This window comes from Larimichthys crocea, chromosome XI, assembly GCF_000972845.2.
Source record: "Larimichthys crocea isolate SSNF chromosome XI, L_crocea_2.0, whole genome shotgun sequence".
In the NCBI taxonomy this organism is placed as follows: Eukaryota; Metazoa; Chordata; class Actinopteri; family Sciaenidae; genus Larimichthys; species Larimichthys crocea.
In genome coordinates this window covers 10,514,151-10,535,944 of record NC_040021.1, presented here as the reverse complement: position 1 = coordinate 10,535,944, position 21,794 = coordinate 10,514,151, and the positions used below count along the sequence as shown (strand labels likewise).

General features: G+C 41.3%; 1 protein-coding gene across 4 annotated transcripts in view; it reads right to left on the bottom strand.

Annotated features, from left to right (window-relative positions):
• Positions 1–18,419, bottom strand: part of efr3bb (EFR3 homolog Bb (S. cerevisiae)) — a 28,379-nt gene extending 9,960 nt beyond the window's left edge. Inside the window, exons 1-7 of one of the 4 annotated variants that reach the window (XM_010734684.3) lie at positions 18,209–18,419; positions 17,655–17,798; positions 6,234–6,310; positions 4,308–4,435; positions 3,718–3,868; positions 1,517–1,638; positions 1,072–1,221 (exon numbers count right to left, since the gene is read on the bottom strand). In XM_010734684.3, the coding sequence (XP_010732986.2) occupies positions 1,072–1,221; positions 1,517–1,638; positions 3,718–3,868; positions 4,308–4,435; positions 6,234–6,310; positions 17,655–17,661 (635 nt within the window). In that variant the 5' untranslated portion in view covers positions 17,662–17,798; positions 18,209–18,419. Of the gene's footprint in view, positions 1–1,071; positions 1,222–1,516; positions 1,639–3,717; positions 3,869–4,307; positions 4,436–6,233; positions 6,311–13,573; positions 13,733–16,627; positions 16,865–17,654; positions 17,799–18,093; positions 18,162–18,208 lie in introns of those variants that run through there. The other 3 variants (XM_027284071.1, XM_010734683.3, XM_010734685.3) reach the window with 3 other exon arrangements.
• Positions 18,420–21,794: the final 3,375 nt, after the last annotated feature.

Sequence of the window (21,794 nt, the reverse complement as noted above, 5' to 3'; positions counted from 1 at the left end):
AGGCTTTGCTGTGCCTGAAGTTGATCTTTAAATGAACTTGTGCATGTGCATTGGGGATTAATGTAGAGAAAAAAAACACACCATCTGTGAGTTTAATTAAACTCTGTACTGAGCGCTGTGGATTTTACGCCTGGTAATGACTGGCTGAACTCAATGTGGGGAAGAATGGAGGATGCACAGCAGGGGCAGGGCCCGTAACACACAGACAGAGCGGAGGGAGGCGCTGAGAGGGAAATGTGTCTCTCTTTGTTGGAGCCTGTCTGTCGGTCTGTCTGATTCTGTCAATCCATCCCTCTCTTTCAATACCTTCCTCATTTACATCACTCTATTTCCTATTATCTACCCTCCACCCAATCTTCCTTCTTCTTCTCTCTGCCCTCCCTCTTTGCTCCCCTAACCTTCTGATGTCGGCATTGACGTCAAAGTCAATTTCAGTATGTGGACTACTGCCAAGAGAGGCAGCCTCTCTCTCTCTGTCTCTCTCTCTGTCTCTCCCTCTCTCTGTCTGTCTCTCTCTCTCTGTCTCAGGCAACCTCTAGCTGGTTTGTTCTCCTCCCATTGCACTATTTCTGTTCATGCTCTCCCCACTTTCTCCTTCAACCCCCCACAACATTTCCTGCTGTATTTGCCCTTGGATGCTGCAGGTTTTGCAAACAGATGCCCATAAGTGGAGCAGAGCTGTCAGTGGGTTCACTCAGTGATGACAATGATGATGAATGACGTGGCTGACTGGATTGCCAGGACAATTATGGCCTAACGTAAGACAAAGCGGTCAGCTGCAACACAGTGGCTCTGGACTGAGTGGCCGAGGCATAGCGGGTCAACACTGACATGTTTTGGGTCGTGAACTTTCTCACCCACGCGTTGACACAGCCTGACTTGCCTTAAACTGCAGTCAGGGTGCAGCTTTGTAAGTCACGTGATCTTCCAGAAACGTACAACACAAAATGAAATGTCAGTATATGTAAAGGCTAATGAAATACCTAATATATAAAAACACATAAAAACTAATGAAGTGATCTCAAACCCACTGGGATAAATTATTATTACATTTTCCTTGCAAGTGCTCACCTCTCTGTACGCTCTCCACTCTGCAGGTTGAAAAGCAGAGAAGGGACGATCTTGTCCATGTGCTGAGGGTCCCAGATGTTGGCCTGCAGCTCATCATTCACAGTCTTCCTCACAACACCCTGCAGGCCTTTGATTCCTGCCATGCGGATCCTGCAGGTAACAAAGTCAGAGACATCAGAAATCATCCGATCTATAAATGGAGGATTATATTTAGGAAATCATATTTTTGTCTAGTTTGTCCTTTAATTCTGCAAAGCTATATTTAACTGTTCAAAGATGTCTATTTTCAGCAAATGACATCAAAACTTTTACTTTGTTTGAAGGAGATGTTTCAAAAAATGTCTAGGGGCAGAGGTAGTCCAAAAAAAGACTCCCTGAAGTGGCCTAAAAACAGCAGTCGGTGAATTATTCTGCCTCAAGTGCAATCAAGCATCTGTCCACTCACTTGGTGCGGATGTCTGGGTCCTCGTAGCTAGAGTGGCACATTTCACTGAAGCGCGACACGAAGAAGTCATAACTGCGGTGGTACGATGGTGTATCCTCTTCTATGTTGGCAAACTTCACAAACTGAGAAGAGAAGAAGAGAATGAAACACATTTTTATGTCAAACTGAATCTACGACTCTTGAGGTTTACAGTAATAAGTCTGCTTCTCAAAAGCCCAACTTTATTAAGAGTTTATATCACTCTGACTAAACACTCTTTAATGAAATAACTATAAATCCCCATGGTGAATATCTCCTAAATTAAAGTCAAAGCGCAGCGCCATAGCATCTCATTAGGAATGAAAAGCACGAGGCAGAGGGGGGCTCTCCCACTGGGCCACAAAATGTCACTATTTAAACAGGCTGACATTTAGCTTCACAACGCTCGCCAATTAATAAATTATGGACTGGATTTCTTTAATTAAGACAGAGAAGATACCTACCTGAAGCAAGAATTCTATAATGAATGTTCAGTAGAGCAGATGGTAATTAAAGTACATCAATTCCCCGTTCAAAAACACAGGCTGGATTAGTGCGGCAACCCAAACTGCACGGATAAAAATGATTTATTCAGAAAAAGATCAGCTAAAAAGAAGGCCCTTGTGTATTTCCTGTGTACAAAATAAGTGTTTGAAGCTGTTTGATATTTGAAATTAAAGTAGCCTCGAGTAAATTAAATGAATTGAACCCATAACTGCTCTTGTGAAGCTGCTGCGATAAATTGCTGCTGCAGCGGCTGATATCTTAAAGCTGTCCAGTATTTCTGCCAGTAATACTGGGCAGTTTAATCGTATCAATGTATCAAACTCTGCGTCGTCTGCCGAAATAAACTCTGCCTATCTGATTGAAAGCTTTAGAAATAATAGGGTCTAAAACCACAGGCGATGGGAGAGCTGAGATCATAAACTGTTTTTGCTGCAACCAAAGGGCCACACCGAGAGAAACTAAGCCATGCCCGTCTATCACAGAGCCGTCCGTTCAAGTAACGGCAAGTTGACAGAAACACTAACTCAAGTACTGATGTGTTGAAGAGTTAGCTCAGTGAAACACAGTGTTAGAAAACCCGCCAGGCTCGAGTCCTGCGGTGATGGACTCTCTAATTTTCTCCTTTCACCTCTCTTTATGATATAAGTCTATCTCCACAATGTTTAACTATTCATTGTGGTAAATTGGACTGTGATGTACAATTAATTATGCAGTATGGCCTTGCATTTATCCAGAATACAAACCCGTGAGTGTGTACAAGCTAGACAGAGTATGAAGATTATGAAGAGAGGCTCGGCGTCTCTAGTCAATCTGTGTAGATGGCTGCAGAGCTTTGCCAATGCAGTCTGCAGATAATCTGATTTTCTTTATGTGTACTTTCCTGACCTGGCCAACAGCACTGATAGCTGCACCCCACATCAGAGGACACTCGCTGAGCTCTGATCTTTCTCAAGTACTAACACCATATTCCTCTCAAGGTTAGCGTCTTTTACCTTGTGCCATCACATCAGGAAAGTAAATGTGCCCTGTTACCTTCTGATTAGATAATTCCACTAAATCCACTAAAAAAGATGCAGAAAAGTGGAGAAACTAAAGGCACAACGGTTCAAGGATGTGGGCATTTATATAAATTTATACCAGTAAAACATGCTGTCTTAGGTTTTTTATATAAATTTATACCAGTAAAACATGCTGTCTTAGGTTTTTTATGTTTCTTGTGACCAAAAATGTATGGCTAGGCAAAGTTTATTTGCTCATTAAATTGTATTTTAAGCACAAATTTGTCTGTTAGTCTGTTATCCTTCAGAAAACTGCCTTAAAGAATACCTTAAAAACCTTACAGATGAGTTAAACAAAGTTGGATAGTGCATTTACTGTCGCCCTGAATGCAACACTAAATATATCATTTAATTTGCTTATTTTAATAATACTATTTCCACAATATAATCCTAGTGGACAATGCAACTTATCATAAAGGAGGAACAAAGCTATGTCATGTGCAGGGTTTTATTTGTTTAGTTGTTTCAAAGCTGCAAAACTATAAAACTGATGAACTTCTTGAACCTTTATTGGCTGCGGCAAGGACTGACCCGCTGTGCATGAGGCTGTACCTACTGAGCTACACGGCGTCCCTGGACTCTAAACTTTAAACGAGTTATATAATCCTGAAAACTCACAGAGTTGGTCCCTAGGATCTGCAGGCTGGGCTTGTCCGACTCTAGCAGCTTGCGCACCATCTTGAGGAAACTCTCCACGAAGAGGTTGATGCTCTGACAGTGGCAGGCCATCAGTAGCTGGTCCAGCGCTTCCATTGCTATGCACACATACCTGAAGAGGAGGGGGATGAAGACACATAAATATCTGGATGACACCTGCTTATATTCGAAATGTCAAACTGCACACAGCAGCAGAAATTAAAACACGATAAGCTCTGCCAGACAAACTCTAGGGGCTCGCACGCTGAACACATTTCAGCTGGAATCAAATGTAAATGTAATCTGTGCAGGCTGTTTGCATTGGCGAGAATCGTCGTCACAGTGCATCCTAGTCATGAGTCATAAAAGACAACAGTCTGTGGCAAATGAAGAACAGCGTGTACAGAAACATCACCATCTAACGTGGCAACAGATTCTTTCCAGGATTAGTTTTAAATGTGTTAATGTGAGGCAGAGAATAATAATAACTTATACAGTATTTGTCAGGGGTGTGACAGCTGAAGTGTTTTTTTAGAGACTGTGTTGAATGACAGTTGACTGGCGATGCTCACCCGTATCTGTGTCGAGCCACATCCCTCGACAATCTCTCAGACAGGTAGGCTCCGATACGGTCGAGCTTCTCTGGAGCTGACAGGGCGTAGAATGTCAGCTTCTCCATGTTGGCCTTCACCAGCCCATCCTAGGTGGATGAGAGAGAGAGAGAGTGGGGGAGGTTGGTTGAAGAAAGTTTTCAAGTTTTATTTATATCATTTACCTAAAGGACCAAACCCAAACTGTAAGTGGATAACTGGATCACCAAGTTTCACCTCCTACTTTCCCCCCTCGACCCACTTTGCTGCTCTTCAGCCTGGTCAGTGGGAGGAGGGAGCTAAAAACATCTGTAGTCCATTGAGATCCTGTTTACATCCAGAGATGCAGTCAGAAAAAGAACAGAAACTCCAGTAAACCCTGTTTTTTTCCCCCTAATATGGTATGATTTGATATTATAAGACTATGATGTGATGGAGGCATGAAGGCTGGTACAATTTGTTTTTAAAATACCCCGTACATACCCATCTAAGGCAAAGTTACTCTAAATATCAACTCTGATACACAGCCAGAGAGAGAAACCCAGCTACAGTTTCATGTTAGATAAACTAATAAGGAGGTTAAAAGAAACGCACACGTGTAATTAAGATCATCAACAATAGCTGCCTTATTCAATTAGAGATTTTCCAGCTCCTTGGCCTTGCTATTGTGCATGCCAGCTCATTAGCTCATTGGCTTCATGGCACACCTAAATGAAATGGGGAAGCCTTATTAATGCTTTTCCTGTAAAGACAAATCAAAATGTCTGCCTGTTCCTCTTATCAGAGAGTTATTTTGGAGATCAGCACATAGCTCTACCTCTGTCTGCCTCTCTAAAACATCCTGTGGCTTGGATCCATTATCGATCACACAGCCACAATATTGCAGTTGGCAATAAAACAACAGCCTCCGGTTGAAAAGCTGGCTTTTGTTCATTGGAGTCAATCATTTCGTAGTTCGCTAGACTCACAGCGCAGGTTTCTGTGGAGCGCTCACGGAGTAAATCAAAGAACGTTCTTGTAGTCTCGCCCCCTGCTGATAAACTCCAATTTAAACTAGTAATGTACACACTACTGTTGGGATATTTTGTGTGTGAGAGAATACAACTTATACTTAACCATCATACCACGAATTGTCTTGGGGCAAACACTGAAATACAGTAAAAAAAAAAAAAAAAGTGTACACACACAACCACCATCAGTGTGATTCGATTTTAGACCGCTTCATTATTCACGAGCTGCTGGAATACAGTTAGTTACAGTCACAATCAGCTTGGAGCCAAACTTAGAAGCCATTGTCGAGAGCACAATGAGCAGGTGCTGGTGCGCGCACACACACACACACACAAAACAGAGAAATGAGGTCTGTGTGTACTGGTTTGCTGAGTGTATTGCAGTTTTGGCCACAGATCTGACAGGTAAAAGTGGGTTACTGCAGTAGCACAGGGAGTAGCACTTGTGAAAGGGTTTTTTGTCTGCAACAAATTAATTCTCTTCATGAGTCATCTGTATCACTTAATCTGAGAAAACATTAGATGGGATCTGTGATTTGATACCAGCTGCTTTGAAGAAGACAGTTAGGTATGGAGGCGGTGCAGAGTTTCACTCTTTCGTAGCTCTGAGACAATATCATAACACGGCGTTTCTCTTTACCTGCCCATGGAAAGCTTCCAGCTAAATCTGGCACAGCACGTTATTTCTCACATTTCTGGAATATATATTCTGTATTCTGCACTAAACGTAACTTAATATGCTAAAATAATCTTAACTTGTTTAGTGCCTGACCAATAACAGACCTAATGCATTAAACAAAAGAGTACTGTGCAAAAGAGAGGGCAATAGAACAGAATACCTGTTTGGCTTAGAAAAGACATTACTAAAGAAACAGAAACTGTCACTTGAGCTTCTTACCTCTGGGTCTTCTGGGAAGATGTTGTCCACCAGTCTCTTGTACCGAGGCCTGAGCGCCCCACAACAACCACAAACCCCTGAAGAAGACAAGAGATGAAGAAGGAGAAACAAACAAACACAGAGAGAGCGAGATGGTCAATTAGACTTGTTCAGTATGACTGACAGAAATGCAATAAAAGCCAGGACAAAGTAAAATTACAAGGAAACAAACACGTCTTCTTTTCTCGTCTTCTTCTCTATTTGTCTGTTCTGTGCAAATGAAAGAACATGGTGATGTCTTCAAACAGCTACTTGTTTAGAGACACTACAAACCATAGGTAGGTATAGAGAAGGGAGTAACTAAGTATGACTACGGCAACATATTGCATCGCTGTGAAGAAAAAAGGTGGAACATAAATAAGACAAATAGTAATGTGCATCTGTAACAACTGTCAAAGTGACCAGTCAGCTAATAAAATAATAATGGGTTAGCTAACGAGCAAGCCTCGTCAGTATTATTGCTGGGGTCTTATTAAAGTGGCACTTCAATGTAAACATACACATGGTTCATTTTACTATAAGAACAGCAGTCTAGCCTGCTGTGACAGGTTAAAAAAACGACTGGCTGAGGGTATTTCCTAAGTAGCTGTTGAATATGAAAAGACGACCACGACAAGACAGAACTGGCAGAGCTCCAATCAAGAGTTTAATTAAGTACCAGATAGCAAGCACTCACAAAACTGCACAGTCAAATGCCCTGAAGAACACCAAAGCTGCCAGATTTTGAATTTAAATCACTAGTGTCAGTACTGGAGCAATGCCATCATTCAAACGTCTGTCCAAGATTCAAAATATGAAGATATGATCATCTTTATGGCACTTGTGGTAAACAGAGGCTTTGCTGCGTGACATTTAACATTTGAGAAAGGCCAGCTATGGAAAGAATGTGGCCACAAGACAATTATAGTCACAACAATGCTGCTCTGATGATAACACAATGTCAAGATAGCCTTGAAGAGAAAGGTGAACGGTGATTTCTATTGACTTTGGATCGAGGAGAAAGCAGGCTAAGCAGCAGAGACAGCTGGATTCTGATTGGCTGAGGGAATTCAGCAGTGGTGAGTCATGACAGGATCCTGGGAGAAAAAGAAATGTGGGAAAAACCTCCAAAAAACACACAAAATAAATCATTTAACCCTTCACACAGCTCTGAATAACAATCGTTATATTCCTGCTCACACCAAACAAGGATATATGAGTTTAAAAGAGACACAAAAGCTAATGAAGAAAAGTAGGTCACTGAGGTGTCAGCGATGCAGTAAAGTTTAATGAAGGATTTAATAGCCTGACACTTTAATGCGCGCGAGACAAAAGCGAAACAATCTGCAAAGAAACATCTTTTTCCTTCCTTCCTCCTGACGTCACTTGCCTTCCTTCAATTCCCCCAAAGGAAACACGTTTCATTATTCATTATTTTAGTTTGCCGTTACACTGAAGCCCTTTTTAGCTGATGTGGCACTAAAACGCCATTCTGAGAGCACACCGACCACATTAGCAAGATTACCTGCTGCCCAATCTGCAGCCCCCTACCTCACAGTGTACTGTATCCAACATACAGTAGAGTCTCCCCTGACTCGCGGCCAAGACGACACATTTCATCTTTTTAATCCACCACCAGAAGCGTACAAGAACCAAACAACACAGCCGGGTAAACGCTGTTTGTGATGAACACTCCTGCTTCTAAACCAGAGGTTAACTAGTGCAACACATCCCACAAAAAAAGAAAATTACTAAATTCATTTGCTCAATATAAAATGGACCAAGTGGGCACATTTCACACAGATTATGGAGGGAATCAGCTGCCATGTGCCTGACTCACAAATGTAAATGAATGAGCTGAGCTGAGCTGGCTAACACCACAGCACAAGACACGCAATCGATTTCCCTGTGAAATACAGTTGAATTTCCAGTTACATACAATCAGAACAAACAGAGAAAAATGAAACAAATTTAAGCACAGAGCACTGAGTAACAATCACAAACAATATTTCCACACCGCACACCAAACTATTTTTTGCAACAATTACCTCCAATGTCAGAAAAAAGTGAAAAATGACTAACGTCTTACAGTCCTCAAATTGCTCGTTGTTGTCCAAAGATTACAAATATTCAGTTGACTATTAATTACCAATAAAGCAGCAGTTCATTGATAAATCAGAACAGTTGCTGATTTTCTGTCGACTGATTAATAGTTCTAGCTCTATATATATGAGGCAGCTGTGGCTCAGGATGTAGCGCAGGACGTCCACCAATGAGATGATCAGTGGTTCGATCCCTGGTTCCTGCAGTCTGTATGTCAAAGTGTCCTTGGATAAGATAATGAACCCCAAATTGTTTGCCATCGGTGTGTGAATGTGTATGAATGGTAAGCTCACGAAAACTGTATGAATGGGTGAATAAGATATGTAGTGTAAAAGCGCTAGAAGACTAGAAAGGTGTTATACATGTACAGTCATTTTACCATTTACTCTATATTATATGATAGTTTGTGTGAATGTGACTAAGTCCACTGAGAGATGAGGTGATGATTTAAATGAGTAACTGCATACTTAACAAGTGTAATATTTTGGTTCATTCACAAATTTTGTCTATGTGTAATGAGGAATGCAATGATAACAATGTGAGTGTTGTAAAAAGAACATGTTCTGTGTCATAAGTAATTATTTCAAGCAGAGGACAATGTGTCCTTAAAACAGTGCTTTGAGAAATGCATCTTTCACACCAAAGCAATGAGGCTCTAAATGCAATACATTTGGTAAATTAGCCTCCTGAGCCACGGAAACCCCAATAATGCTCCCTCTTCTGGGCCGCGTTTCTACATTCACAAGCCTTCTGGTATGTTATCAGTGACCTGCACCTGGGACGAGGGCAGTCGGCACATGCGGGGTGTCCTTGAAAAGCCTTTTAATAGAGTAAAAAGGCATCTTTAGTTACTTAACCGCTTCAAAGCCCCTCTGTTTTGAGGCCTCGGTGTGCTCTCTAAAAGTTCTGCACTTAGTTCGCAGCAGGAGCTCGGGCTTATCTATAAGAGCTGTGTGTCTATTCATAGTGCTGGCCCTCTGTCCTCCATCACTTCAAACACTAATGAGGCCTCTGGACCACCTCCCCCCCGCTGTCCCTTCCTCCTGCACCCACCTGACTTCCCTCTACCACCTTCTCTCATCCTTGCTGTACTGGCCCGGGGCCTGCGTTTAGGAGGCGCCTATGAATTAATGAAAATGCAGCAGGTCCCTAGTGTAGGGAGGAAAGGGTGGAGGACAAAGAGTGACAGCAAAAGAGAGACAGAGATGGAAGTGTGATGGAGGAGGTGGACTGCGAGGCACTGAATGAGTCACAGATTAGTGCTACTTATTGCATCTTCTCTGTCCAGTAAATCTGTCCCGTCCTGTCTGCCAGCAGTGACAGGATTTTTTTTTGTTTTTTTTTTGGGAGGAGTAAGAAAAAGGACAGGAAAAGCCTCAGCAGCACTCTGCCAAAAAATCCACATTAATTCTTTACAACTCAGCGGGTGTAGCAATTTACATATAACTCCATATTCCTGTGGTGTGCTCCAAGCATCTGCATTTTCCATCACGATTATAGGCAAGTTTTATTCACAGGTAATGCTGTATGTTTTCATTTTTTAGTGCGACACACAGTGTTTTTTGACAAAACATCTGAACAACTTTTTAAACAAAAGCTAATTCATCTCAAAGTAGAAAAGTAGTTTCTGTATTCTGTTCTGTCCCGTAACACATACAGATCACTCGAACAATAAATGCAACAGGACTGCAATTAACTGATTCATAACTATGTTTTCATGCATATATAAATCACCTGAAAATAAGACTCTCTTCTCATTTTTGTTACTTTAAAATGAGCCTTTTATATCTACAGTGGGAACGGGTCCTCTCCCATGGAGACCAGAACATAGAGAACTAAAAACTGACGGGGCCTTTCAAGTGTTGTTTCTTCTTTACACTAGGAAGGCGAGGGTGATGTGAGGAGATTGCAATGCAGTGAATACACCACTAGATGCAACTCAATTCTACACACTGGACCTTTAAAAGGTCCCGTTGCATTCAACAGCTTCAAGGTGTTTCTGTGGTGCATGTTGGTTCACTGGAAAGTCTCTAATGCTGTGAGAACCACAACTGAAATTTGCTTCAGCTGTAATGTCGTGTTGACTAAATTTGATAAAGATATCACAGTATCTAAGCAACAAAAATAAAACTGTATACAGTAATACACAATTGACACAGTGGACCTTTCAGGTTAGGAAAATGTAAAATAAATGAATAAAATAGTGACAAATGCTGCAAGTTCTTCAAATTATTTGTTATATTCAAACAATGATCCAAAACCCAAAGACAGAAAGGAGACTATAGCCAATGATTGCCTGATAAATGACTTAATTTAAACTGTTCAGATTCATTTTTAATTGATGACTTGTCAATTAATTGTTTCAGCTCTAAAATGCAGCTGCCATAATTTAAACATCAACATATTGAACATTAACTCATCCCGCTTCCAATGTGCTATAACACCACTCCGAGACAATATATAGAATAATGCATGGTTGTGTTTATTCAAGACAAATAAAGAGAGCTGTCTGGCGCTTCTGGTGTTGGTAATGATTGGTTAGTCTGGAAAAAGCTACGGGAGGAACAGCGAGGTGGGTGGACAAGTCTTTGGATGACAGCGGTGCAAAGCACACATAGGGGGTCTCACGACATCCACCCACTCTGCATGGCAAGCTGACAACACATTTAGGGGCTGGACACCGAGCTCCTCCACAGCTCCATACACAGTCGCACATAAACCCACACGCAAACAAGCTCACACAGACACACACAAGAGGATGAAACAGAGGAACAATGAATTACTGGTTGCTGGTAGACAGAACAGAACAATGAAGAGAAGGCGGACATCTCTGCAGCCTGCTGCGCCGGAGTTGGGAAACTTGAGCCTGTTTTCTTACTTGTTTTACTGACTGGATGCTAAGCTACACATAAATACATATACACACATGTAAGGGGTCTCCACCCCTCAAATCACCACAGCATGGAACCAGCCAATCACAATGTTATTTTTATCGCTGTAACAATGGGCTGGTACATTAACAGATTACACTCTCCATTTCCCCCAGGATGTCAGCTTAATGTTTCCACTTTAGGGTGAGAGAGAGAGAGAGAGAGAGAGAGTGAGAGAGGGGGAGAACAAACTGCCTGCTGAAGTGGGAGAAATAGATCCAAACAAAAATAATACACAGTGCTAAAAACATGCTTGGGCATGATATTATTTTAAAAAAATCCTTCACAAACTTACACAAACATGATCAAGTGTTACTACGAGCGGTGCTCTCTGGACAATAGCAACAAAAGGATATTTAATAGACAGACTCATTACAAAAACATGCACGCACAAACACAAGGTAGTGTGTGACAAGCAGCCCAGCGCATCTTGCGGTGTTATATCTGCACCTGCTGTCCCAAAGCTGCTCTGTTGTACCCAATGTCACGTGGCTGACAAGAGAGGGTAAATATAGTCCCGGCGCCCTACAAGGAGAATATCAAACACACTTTGGATCTGTGTGTGTGTATATTTGTGCAGTTGAGAGACAAAAACTGTCAATACCCATTTAGACCTCACCTTCACCTGGGGGGGTCATGCAAAGCGCTGGTTTTACAGGCCAAACACTCACAAACACACAGACACAGAAGCAAACTGTGTACGCTCTGTAGCCACCTACATACAGTACATATACCTGTGCAAGATGATCATAACAAAGCATGCTGCCCTTCAGGGGTGTTATTACATACGAGGGAGGGGAGACGAGACGGACCTGCTATTTTTACATCAGCAAACAAAAGAAGGACAAAACATCCTTAAACAGTGGATCCGCACAGTGAGATGCAAGCAAACAAGCCAAATCCACAAACAGACACACACAGAGAGAGATAAGAAGGTGAGAGGCGAGGAAAGTGTACGCAAATAATGAATAATGAGCGAGGCCGTTTCAACAGCCAAAGCGATGTGCGTATAAGCCGTCGCTCAAGGAGCTGAGGAGAGGTTTTGAGTATCATGGAGAAGAGGCTGACTGAAGGCGTGACAAAGAGTGAGGAATGTGAATTTTTTTGTCACTAAGGCACGCAGAGAGTGACAGCTATTCAAAACCGATGCATATATAACCATAACATGCATCTACCCCCTCCTCCTCTCTGCTTCTTCTCTCAGTCACGATGAGCCCTACCTATTGAGAACGTATCTTGAGGCTATTGACACACAACACACCACTGTGCACACACACTTTGCAGAGGAATATGTACAGTATTTTTCTCTCTTTTTTTTTCTTCTTCTTCTCCTCTAGCCGTCAAAGCCATGTGCGATAAGTCAGACTCAAAGCACGCGTTCGATCCGGCGTGGGTGGCAGCGAACGCGGCTAGTATAATGCGAGCAACATACTGATGAACAGACCCAGCTGCCTTCAAATCTTTGTGACACAAGGCCAATCCGACACGCTATGAATCACAGTCAAACAGGTACTGGAGCTGGGCTACGGAGGGACTCAGTCCCGCAGCACCATTTCCATACAGTAGCCGCACGGTGGAGCCTAACTTAGCTCGATCTTCCAGTGCTGATAATTCATCAGAATACAAACCAAATGTCTTTTTCCATCACTAGTCTGCAAACTTGTAGCAAAGCTGACTACATTTTTTTAAAATGAGTACTAATCGACATGTCCCAGTTACACCAAGGCTGTAGTAAACGATAACAGTGCTGCATTTTCTCATGATATGGAGATTTCACAGAACGGTATCTCAAATATTCACTTTTAACAGCACATGTACTTGTTTTCCTAGTTTAAAGGATGTGGGAATTTACCATGTGCTACCTAAAACATTGAAAAAGAACAGGACAAACAACAAGAAACATCAGTTAGACATACAGAGTCTATCACAACAGTTAGCTGAAGCTGTCACAGGAGCCAAGACACGTCAAACGTAACAGAAACACAGTGAGCTCAAAGTTAAAAGATGAAATAAGTATACATTACCAAAAATAAACATCCTCAAAGCAGCATCACCATGTAAGTTAATAGTGCAGTTTAACAGAGCAGCGTAATAGTCCCGGTTCCCATAATGCGCTTTTAGGAGACATTGCACTCAGCTGCAGTCTAAGACATGAAAGCCAACAGGAAACGTGTTTGTAGAATGTAGAAAAACTGGCTCAACACTGGATGCTTCACATAATTCACATGTTTACCCAGCCGGCAACACACTCGCACAAACACACAACGGAGGAGTGATTGTTATTCTTACCGTACATCGATCGTGATGTTGGAGTCTCTCACTACAGACGCTTATGTTTCCTTAATGCAGCCTCAGTCGCTCATACAGACACACTGACGTGCCAAGAGGCACACAAACACACACACACACACACTCTCACTCACTCTCTCACACACACACTGTGGGATAAATGCCTGCACGTGTGCTTGGGAGCCTAAAGTGCGCAATGTGATTGGTGCAGAGCCTGGCTCGATGCGATGAATTACACACACTCTTCCATGTCGTGCGTGGACACGCGCACACACACACACACAGGCGTACACGCACACGCGCGTGCACAAAAAGGGGGCTGGGAGGCAACGTCACGGAGAAGCGTGCCGTGATGACCTTGGATTTTCCCGTTTGTCTTCTGCAACAGCGCTCCTTCTCAAAAGGGGAGCAGTGCAGATTGCACACGCAGGCGCACAGACAAGACACACACACACACACCTCACTTATCGTCATTTCTCTCAGTCTGAGAGAAATAGAAGAGGAATAGAGAGTGAGAGAGAAAAAGAGGGAAATATACACCACAAGGATAGAAAGAGAGAGGACCTCCCACCCACGCAATCTCCTTTTCTCCCTCTCTCCACCCCCTGCCAGCATCACTGTTTCCCTCCTCTCGGTCATTAATCTTCCCGTGCCTCCTGCTTTACTTACTTTCAGTTTTTCCTTCTATGCTTACGTAACTTTCTACCACATTTCCCCCAATTTTCAACCCCAGTACCAAAATATTTCTGCTCTTTCTTTATTTTTTTCAGGGCTGGAAATAAACTTTTTTGCCCTAATATCCACTTTCAGGTGGATAAATATGCCAGCCATTTATCATATCAGTCAGATTTAGGGCTGGGTATCATTTAAAAATGTTTGATACCAGTACCCTTAAAACGATACTGATACCAACAGAGTACTTCATTCAATACTTTTTTTCAGCTTGACTCGATATTAATCATGTGAAAAGAAAGCAATCGGTTGCGTAAATGTCACCGCCATCTCGTAATGATAACCAGCCAACTCTGCACGGCTTGAACACGCTTTACTGCCATACAAACTATTGGTGGACCAATCACACGGCGCATTAAATGGAAGAACACTTGTGGTGATTGGCTGCGAGCAAAACCATAGAAACAGTATTTTTTTTCTTGATCTGGGTACAAAAAAAAAAACAAAAAACGATTGCAGGTATCGTCTGACAGGCGCAGTTTCGATACTACTTGGTACCGGGTTGTTTCGGTCGATACCTGAAAAGTATCGAGTACCGAAACCCAGCTCTAGTCAGTTTTTCGAAGCTATTAATTGCAGAAAATGTGGGATTATATAACAATGTTTATTGGGATCTAAATATAATATAGATCCCAATAATATATGTCAGTGTTTGCTCACTCGCTTCCAGGTTTAATTTTCCAACTCATAGCGCAGAAATAAAACAATCCCTTTCAGATGTGTCTTACCTGCACATGAATGCACGACATGAGCTTTTATAGTACATGACCACGCAGTTAGAACTGTGACAAACAAAAAGCCACACATGATGTTCACAGGATCAGCTCTAATGTACAGGTTTGTAGTGAAAGTATAAACCTGGTCCTAATGTCCTTGTAAAAGCATGAAATGTGTGCCCGGCCGCTTGGTGGTGAATTGTTCTCCATCGGGCAACTAACACAAAACAGATTGGCTGTTCATCTTGGCTGTTCATCTTTGCGCTCATCCTTACAAGGGTTGCAAAGGGGTGGTAAATTTCCAGAAACTTTCCATGGGTAGTTAAGCTGGGGAATTTTGGATCTATTCAAATGGGAAACTTTCCATAGGAATTGTGGAAATTTATGGGAATTGACTGGAAACTGGGGGTAATTTTATAACTGGGGGTAAGCTTGCATCATGGTAAGCCTCATAAATGGTCCATAAAATGATTTAACAACTAACCTAGCTACTGTATGAATATATTTCCATGTGCTGTTTGCAAGTTAAACATTAATACCACACCACAAATATATTTCCTCCATAATATCATCAAAACTTACTTCACTTTATGTAGTCCATGGGCTCAAATGTGTGGCTTCAATAGTCGAGAGTGTGGTCTGGGGTTGTGGAAATCATCTGTGCATGTGATGGAGGAATGCACAGTGCATGTAGGGGGCATGGCCTCAAGCCCTGCAGTAAGCAGTGTGCTGTGTGCATGTGATTGAGGAGTAGCAGAAGTGGATTTGCATGAAATCTGGTTGTTTGAGTCAACATTATGCTAAAATGTATTTCCCCCAACCACATTTAAGTTCCATGTTCCCTTATTTCTGGTAATTCTCATGTAAAGTTTCCAACTTTGAAAATTCCCAGAATTTCGCAACCCTAATCCTTACACTGGATGATAATACCACCTTTGCATTTTACCGCAGCTTGGAAGAGAGTATGTTTGTGATGCTTAAAACTCCTTCAGGGGAAATTCATCTCGAACTCTTACTGCGAGTTTCTTTTTCGCTGGATAACAGGTGTCTTTGTGTGATATCACTTCGCATGAATAATCTTCAAAGTCACTTACAATCGAGCTTTGTTTTCCTCATCCTCACATGCCAGAAATTCTGATTGCTGGCAAGATAAGCAACATTCCCCGTGCAGCTACTGTATACGTCTCTCTCTTTCTGATGCGAGAACAAACATGTGGAACATTTACTCATGTCAGAGTTCATAAATTAGTCAACACGAAAAAGGCAGAAAGTAATAAAATAAAAGCCCACTCTGGAAAAAAAAAAGAAATTTCCCTTTAATCAACCCTGTTCAACTGAAACCTGTGCCAAGTACCAATCACAGCCAATGCTGCTTTTGATGTTGGCTGACTGAAGTGCTCAAGAACCCTCTACAAACGAAGCTGAATCAATTTTACAGGACAGGAGGGAGCTCAGAGCAAGTTAAACCCCCAAACAGTAATTTCCATTTGTGAAATGACACATTTTTATCTGGCAACATGGAAACATATGGCAACTTTTCAGTGAAATAACTCTCTGTCCATGCCACTTAAAAACAGAGAACAGAGGAGACGGTGTTGTCACTCACCCTTGCCAACGCGATGGTCCAGAAGGGTACGACAGTCCAGTGCCAGCCTCTGAGAGGCCGGGACATCAGGCGCAGGCAAGGGCATGGCAGGCAAACAAACAGCTCACAAACACGCACACACTCAAACACACACTACTCCTTTCATAGACACAGAAAACTTCCTGACCAAAGCCAAAAACATGCATGTAACACTACGAGCGGCAGACTCAAAACCTCTAACTATTTGGTTAGAATTGTTCTAAAAACTAAAAAGAAAAGTAAAGTCTACCAATACTCACAACAAAACCTTCAATTTTCACAAGTTACTTAGCAGATAAGTTACTCACATGCATCTGCAACGGCTCAGTGTGGCACAAACACGAGACACACGCATGTGCAGACATACACTTTTTCCCAGTCAAGCCTGAACAGAAAAACCAACTTCTGCGCAAAGTTACACAGTCGAAACAAAACTCGCAAATTCACAGAGAAGAGCCCTGCTGAACACCAACTCACACACGTCCGCCCGTCCCGGAGGCTTCTCAGCAATTTATGTCAGTACATAAGACAGATTGGCCCCGTATTAACGAAGAGATTAGCGATTAGTCCTTCTATAGCAGCTCTTGCACTCTCTGTGTCTGTGTGTGCGCCTCCTCTCATTAATAAACATCTCACTGACACAATGGACCTCACTATCCATCCACCCAAAGTCTCTCTCTCTCTCTCTGGGGCGAAAGAGAGGAGGGACACTGTGGGATAGCCATTCAGTCAGTGGGCTTGAGGTTGAAGGAATGTGGCCATCAGCAGATGCCAACACGGGCGAAATGTGTGGTGAGTGATTTCTTTGCAAATTCAGGGACACACACACACACACATATATAAACCGGGAACACTGATGGAAAGTTACCCTCACAAAACATTTCCACACTGTGGATTTGGATTAGGCAGCTCATCTAGTTTCATCATCAGCTTTTTTTTTCTCTTTACGAGGGGAGTGCACTCATCCTCAGCAGGAGAACAGGTGCATTATAGTTTTGTTGTTGCCAACCTGTCATGTCGGAAGCTCGTCACAAGGCGGCGCTGCTCTTCCAGGTTCAAGAGAGGCAGGGGGGAGGGGTGCGACTTCAGCCCCCGAACTGAGTCTTCCGTCGGCGCTTCGAAAAATCAGGAAAACCGCTGGATTGTCTTTGGCCTGTGGAAGTTAGTATGCTCAAATTAGTCCAGAGGCGCTAATAAATATTGTTGATGTTTTGTTTTGAACAAACACGTGAAGTGACAGGTGTTAACCTGAGCAGTGACGAAGAAAATGTTGTAACGGACAGAAATCATGGCAGTTGTAATGAATTTAATGCTAACATTAGCAATTAGCTGCCCCCCTCCTCCACATCCCAAACTGTATCTTCTCGTGTTTGGACACTTTCCTCCTTAATGTCGCTCAGGTTTTTTGACTTAAACTTCAAACTTTAAACCTAACAAGGATAACTCACGTTACTTAAAAATGATAACATCCGTCTGTGCTAGCTGTTAGCTTTACGAGAAGCCCCTGTCTGCTTCATCCGGACAACATCAAACTGTAAAAACACAAAAACACTCACTACTCACCATGAAGTGAACAAAATTTAAAATCCTTCACATGTGTGGCATACACACGGTTAACGCCAGCCACCTTCACATAGGTTTAACTGTGCCAGGACAGCATACATTAGGACAGACCACCGTTACTGGTCCTCTATCCACCAGCTGTTAATAATATGTGACAGCCCACCGCTGGACGAGCTTTAATGTCTGAACACAAGGCGACCAGTGCACGTCTGTCCCTGTTTCACTGGGCAAACACTGGAAAGATAAACAGCTCATCATACAGATACATGGGCACATGTTTGACTATATACATGCCATGATATTAAAGCGTTATGAGTGTATTGTGAAATAAAATAAGCATGACTGTAAAAGTCAAAAATCAACATTAATAATAACATATATTGATGTGACTGTGCTTTAAATTTTCAGGAGAAGAGTTAATGTTTTGTTGTCATGCTTTACTTTTAGATTCATCAAATCACCACATCTTACCACACGGTGTCACATCTTTTCTCTCTAATCAGTGAATGTAACCTATTTTTCCCCCTTTCATTCACATAAATACAATGAATCCGCGCAGAGCTGTACCAAAGATACCCAACCAGATCCTGGTGTGATGTATTAAAAATGTATAACACCATGTTTAATGTTACTGACACTTTGTCACAAGTATAGCTGATCTCAATAAAATTAGATTAGATTAGATTAGATTAGATTAGATTAGATTAGATATACTTTATTCATCCCACCACGGGGAAATTCACTTGTAACAGCAGCAAGATATAGAAACAAACACAATAAACAGACAGAAATATCTAAAGTACACAATAACCACGAAAAAGTAATCAACCTTCAAAAACAGACAAGTACTGAGGATAAGTGTGGCATGATATATAAAGAGTATTGTAATGTAAAGTGACCATAGTGTAAGAAATCTTGCAAGGAAAGTGACCATGATATAAATAATAGTGTTATTTCAAGAGTGGTGACCATAATATAAATAGCATTATAAAAATAAGTGACCATGATATAAATAAGAACTGCAGGTATAAATGAAATAAAAAGGAATAAAATAGAAACACAACTGCAATGAACATGAGCAGGAGACGACAACAATCAGGTGGTGCAGGTGTTGTACAGTCTGACTCCTTCTTACACCGTCGGTGTAACAGTCTGCTGCTGAAGGAGCTGCTCAGAGACCCCACAGTGTCATGTAGGGGTATAAGCAAAACAAAAAATAAGCAAAACCATTATTGTAAAAGTCAAATAGTAATATATAATGATGTGACTGTGCTTTAAATTTTCAGGAGAAGAGTTAATGTTTTGTTGTCACACTTTACTTTTAGATTAATCAAATCACCACATGTTACCACACTGTGTGGGAGGATGGTTTTGTGTCACTCAACATCTTTTCTCTCTAATCAGTGAATGTAACCTCTTTTTCTCCCTTTCATTCATATAAATACCATGAATCTGTGCAGAGCTGTACCAAAGATACCCAACCAGATCCTGGATTGCCTCCCACCACATCTCTAATTTATCAAGCCCTGCAAGAATAAATGTACACGTCTGTCCCTATGTTATGTTTACTGGGTAAATACTGGAAAGATAAACAGCTCATCATACAGATACTTGGGCACATGTTTGACTACATGCTATGATATTAAAGCATTGTGAGTGTATTGTGATGTATTAAAAATGTATAATACCATGTTTAATGTTACTGACACAATTATAACTGATCTCAATAAAAATAAGCACAACCATGATTGTAAAAGTCAAAAATCAACATTAATAGTAACTTATATTGATGAGACTGTGAAGAGTTAATGTTTTGTTGTCACACTTTACTTTTAGATTAATCAAATCACCACATGTTACCACACTGTGTGGGAGGATGTTTTTGTGTCACTCAACATCTTTTCTCTCTAATCAGTGAATGTAACCTCTTTTTCCCCCTTTCATTCACATAAATACAATGAATCTGTGCAGAGCTGTACTACAGCTAGCCAACCAGATCCTGGATTGCCTCCCACATCTCTAATTTATCAAGCCCTGCAAGAATGAATAAAAATTGGTCGATTAGTGGTACAAAAAAGGCAGTTCTGATAATCAGATCTTATGAAAGGACCGAATAAAGCACATCAATGAGAACATGTGTAAAAATACGATAGAGTCAAGTTCGATCGCCACTTGTCCAAGTGCCAATAGGGTTACGTCTTTGCTGTGTTACAATGCTTTTGAGCTCATACAGCAATATTTCTTAAGGTTTGCTTCTGATTCTGTCACAGCTGACAGATCGTGATGATCTAAAATAAGTATTCTGCAGGCTGTACTTGTATATGGGACACACTGCTTTTGCATCAAGTCTATTTTCTGCCAGTTGGTGACAGCACTGAGTCAGGAGGATCAGTCTGCAGTCTCTGGGATTATTATCATGCCTAAAGATAGCTTCATTGCAACAAAATAAAAGTAAGTATTTTTCAGGACAATATAACTGGTGTACATGACATGTCACATTATCTGACACATTTTTTTAAGTCTAAACTTGGTTGCTTCATGCTAAGGCCTTTAATTCCCAGGGTCTTTTTAACACCACTAAGGCAGGATCAGGATTTTTGTACTCCTATGCATCGTGCTGCTGGTATGTGTTTATCTGTTCAGCCCCTGTTAGATGGTTGTTATGTGTTGTATGGTGTGTGTGTGTAAGTTATGTAGCATGCACAGTAACCATTCGCCCACCAACATTTTGCCTGGGACCCTTTTTTAAATGGGATATTACTAACTGAGTTATGTTGAAGTAACATTTGTTATTAGGATATACCAGATTGTCAGTAGGAAAGTTTCTCTGCTGTTTTAGTTAGTTATGGTTTAAGGAGATTTATTGGCAGGCAAAAAAAATTGTTGTGTTTTCATTACCTCAGAAAGAGCTCCTTTATATTTACAGACACTGCGGGTCCTTTTCAATGGAGTCTTCAATGTTTAACCACTATGTTTTTACAGTACCCCAGAATGGATAAACTAGACACTGATTGGTTCTTTTGCATTTTTCATGAATTTCATGGCCACCGTAGGTTCTCCCACATGCTTGGATGGGGATGGTGAAGCGAGTGGTATTCAATTAGTTGCAATCTGCAACTTCCCCAGCAGATGCTACTAAATCCTACACACTGGACCTTTAACTGACCTGTACACGTCTTCACTTTCAAGAGCTTTGTGTGACTACCAACGGGTAGCATGCATCTATTTATTTATTAATCTTTTATTATTTTTTTTTCATCTCTTAATATTTTATTTTTATTTGTTGTCTTTTTTTATCATTTCTTTTATTATCTTTACATTTTATGTATTTACTTTTCTGCATCTTAACCTCTGTGGCCTTCATTTGGGTCTGCTGCTCTGTAAAGCACTTTGTAAAAATAAAAGTATATTATTATTATTATTATTATTATTATTATTATTTTATATTATTATTATTATTATTATTATTATTATTATTAACCGTTCAAGTGCAATGCACACAAACAGACACAAATAGACCTCTTCACTCGGCATAAGTGAAGTGTTTAGCAGGCACGTAGGCCACAAGGTCAGTTCTGTTGCTGGT